Below are 3,824 nucleotides of genomic sequence, written 5' to 3' on the forward strand. Positions count from 1 at the left end.
TGTTCCTACAAGACTCAGGTTCATAGACAATCAACAAACTGGGTCAAAAGAAAATGTTCTTTATTTGGATATTTTTACATGTGCAGTAATACATTTTGTTTTGCTTAGTTAATTAATTTGATAATAAAAAATATGCATTTATAAAATAAATATAGAGCATTTAGACTGCTTTACAGTTAATTACAGTGTCTGCACTAAGAAATTCCCAAATGTTCACTTATATATTAGGCTTAACGAGTCGGACAAAGAACAAATGACTAGACAAGCAGATATAAATTTGATAGATAAGGTAAATAGATCTTTACAATTTATACTCCAATGGTTTTATATTGTTCTTTTTATATTTTGTTGTATTTCCATCCCAACGTTTGGAAACTCAGGCGAAAAATATCCGACAGGAAGTCTGCTAGCTATTAACTGATTTATCTTTGTGATCGACTGGTAAGTGTAGGTTGTGCTGATTAAGAGGTCATTATTCTGGGATTGTTTTGTCTCCGACATGATGTGACTGTTTGTCTGATCTTCACAGGATGTGAGGCCAGTGATGTGTTGACGGGATGCAGAGAAGGATGGGTTGAATTCATCTTTAAATACCCTGAAGCAAATGGAAATTATGAAAGAATTGATTTATTAGAGGCAGAAGAAACAATCATAGGAAGCATTAGGAAGGATGTATGAAAACAAAAGCAGATTTCACCTGTACCATGATACAGAAAATAAAAAATTCAAAGTAATCATCAACCAACTTCCACATGAGGACTTTGGGAGATATATGTGTGAACTATACGGAAAAAAGGAATCTTCCCCTGCAAAAGTGAAACTAGGCTGGTTATTTGGTGAGTAACCCTAACTAATTAACAAAATATCAAAACATGGTCAAACGTTTTCCCTAAGGAAACATTGCACATGTAATAAATCAAATGTTACAGACTATGTTTTTACAGGCACATATAAAGCTATAGATTGTACGAAACAGATATTTCCTATAACTTCAGAAATCAAATACTCACATTTTATTTCATGGTTTATTCTTGGTATTTTGTTTGTACCAGTGAAGCACATTACAACATTTTGCATTTTTTACAAATCTGTCTGTCTGTCTGTTTCCAGCTGCTATCAAAAACTTCAATAGGTCTCCAACTATTGGACAGAATATGACATACTGGTGTCAATATCCAGAGGGTGCTCCAGTAAAGAAGTTCATCTGTAAGGGAGAAGATCCATCTATATGTGAACATGTAGTCAGCGCTGCCCAGAACACTGAGAGGTTTTCCATGATTGATGAGACAGAGAAGAGAAACATCACCATGACAGTGAGAGGCGTGACAAAGGAAGACAGCGGGACATACTGGTGTGGAGCAGAACACATCCACTCTCTACAAGGCCAATACTTCTACCACAGGTTTCTGATGACTGTTGGTGAGTTTTTAAAATGCTGCTGTCAGTGTGTCTTTTTGGTTTAAAATGAAACATATTTTTATCTTGAATAATGCCCTTTCAAAGATCTATTATTTCATCTTAGTTTTTCTTGATCCCTTGAATCTGGAATGCGAGCCTTTACATTCAAGAACTTGAAGCTGAAGCTCAATACAAAAATTCCTGTGCAATAGTTTTTTACTTTTCGCTTTTCCTACATCAATCCGAGATACATTTTCAAAATGTACTTTTCAAGCACTTTTTCAGAGTGCAAAGAACAGCATTGCATTTGTCCCTTCAATGGCCCTCACTCACTAAAAAACTAGTCTTGGGTTCTATTTTGGATCTGCATAAAACTGATTCTTAAAGCTTGGACACTGTCCCTACTTTTTTCTCTTTGCAGAATGTGTCTGTTGTAAGACAAAGATGTTTGTTACACGACACTCACAAACATCCTAAAGTCACTACCTTTTCAACAAAACATTTAAAACCTTTTAAGTCCAATTTGATTAATTGCTTAATTGCAGTTCTGTTTATTTTCAGTGTCACTGGTTCCCTCTCCAACCTCACCAGCATCGTCCCCCATACAGCCAGCTACAGTTTCTTATCACGGTTTTGGTAAGAAAGCATGGTGGTATTTTAACGCTTAAGAACTACATTTGCTTGAAGGTCAAATCCATTAACAAACATATATGAAGGTCTAAATGCTCTCGATGATCATTGTGTTCAATTAAGATGTAATTGTGGTGTTGTCGTGCAGATCGGGCCTCTGTGTTGGAGATCGCTTTGGCTCTCTCTTTGGATGTGATGCTGCTTACACTCGCAGTATATTTGGCCTACACGGGTAAGAAGTTTATTTACTGTGTTTTTCTTTAAATGATCAAACTACAGTCACACAAACAGACTCGAAAAACACATTTCAGCTGCTTTTTCTCTTCAAAATGCAGGTTCAAGCATGAGACATTAAAATACCAACCTCTAATCTTTGTGTAATACATTTTTTTAAACACAGCTGCCAGTAACGTTAGTTTGTCACTCAAATAGGCAGCAGAGGCATAACTAATGAACAGAACACAGTCAGACCGTATTTTCATTTCCAAAAATCGACTTGTGTTCTGAGGCAAACAGCAGCAGGGACAGTAATACAAAGTAATGTAGTTCCTACATTATCAAGGAAAGTTCAATTGAACTCTATCCCTCAAACTGGCTTTAATTATGTTAGAATAACCCTGCATAATGCATCATTCATGTTGGTTTCTGACAGGATGGGCACCTTGTATGAGTATGAAGACAAAGCGAACAGGTCCCTGTATGATTGTCTAATATTATATATACAGTATATAATATAATTTATGTTACATTCACTTTTATCATCACTTGATTTACATCTCTGATATCTTTCCAACAGGCCCCTCTAACTGCAAACCCGATTCGAGTCATTTCCTCTACCACCGGACACTCATGTTAAGTGGGACAGCGTCAACTGAACTTCCCCTGTTTGGACTGAACCCACACAACTGATGCAACCACAAGCTGACATACAGGGACTGGCTGCTTGCAATTTCGGTAACTTTGTAATGTGGTTTGCTGTTTTACTTCAGATGCATTAAAAAGCTTAAGCTACACAAAAACGAGGGCACTCATATACTGAGCACACAGGTTTGCATTACATTGAAATGGTTAAAGAGGTATAAGTTCTCTTTTGGTCGTTCTTTTGTCCAGATTTGAAATAATGATAATAAAGATGTCTTTGTGTTCAAATCTCTGCAGACTATATTAAATACCAAGCCAAAAGGAAAAACATTGGGCAGTTTAAGGTAAACGTACTGTATTTATAACGCTTTGTTTGGCTTTATACAAAGTACATTTTATTCAGTTTTGTCATTCCAGCATGATTTATTTTAGTAAATGATGTTTGCTTTACACTACTGGGAAAAACAATGAGATTAATTACTACACCAACATTGAAATATTCAACAGGCAATAGAGATGTAAGTAGTTAAGCTGCAGATGAATCTATTAGTAACATTTTAGTTGTAATGCTGATATATCATGAGAACCTGATTTCATTCCTCCATCAGCAGCAGATTCATATGGTCTTGTGCTTTGGGTTGAGTCTTATATGGGCCTGTGGTTCACATCCGGGTTTTTTTGTATAGCTTTCTAAGTCGAGCTGAGGGTGTAATGTTGTAAAAATAAAACCTCTCATAGATAAATTACTCGGAAACATAAGTATCATGCAGTTCCAGACATCATGACGACTTTGAACGTTAGCCGTTGGTAGAGCTGTTAGCGTCACCTTTATCAACAGGTGGTCTTAAAGAGTTATTTACTTACAGCACACACTGTACACACACTGCTGACCTCAAAATCACTGCCCAAACACTTGATATACCAGACGACTGATC

The 3,824-nt window shown here is 36.4% G+C and overlaps 1 protein-coding gene across 2 annotated transcripts; it reads left to right on the top strand.

The window, feature by feature from the left end:
- Positions 1 to 547: 547 nt before the first annotated feature.
- Positions 548 to 3,157, top strand: LOC117487168 (polymeric immunoglobulin receptor-like). Of its 2 annotated transcripts, XM_034135825.1 has the most exons (6): positions 548 to 836; positions 1,111 to 1,419; positions 1,960 to 2,034; positions 2,177 to 2,260; positions 2,681 to 2,719; positions 2,825 to 3,157. In XM_034135825.1, exons 1-6 carry the CDS (start codon positions 671 to 673, stop codon positions 2,935 to 2,937), a joined length of 786 nt encoding a protein of 261 aa, XP_033991716.1. In that variant the 5' UTR covers positions 548 to 670; the 3' UTR covers positions 2,938 to 3,157. The 2 variants fall into 2 exon arrangements, with proteins under 2 accessions (XP_033991716.1, XP_033991717.1); XM_034135826.1 differs by lacking the exon at positions 2,681 to 2,719.
- Positions 3,158 to 3,824: the final 667 nt, after the last annotated feature.

Source organism: Trematomus bernacchii, unplaced genomic scaffold (genome assembly GCF_902827165.1).
Source record: "Trematomus bernacchii unplaced genomic scaffold, fTreBer1.1, whole genome shotgun sequence".
NCBI lineage: Eukaryota > Metazoa > Chordata > Actinopteri > Perciformes > Nototheniidae > Trematomus > Trematomus bernacchii.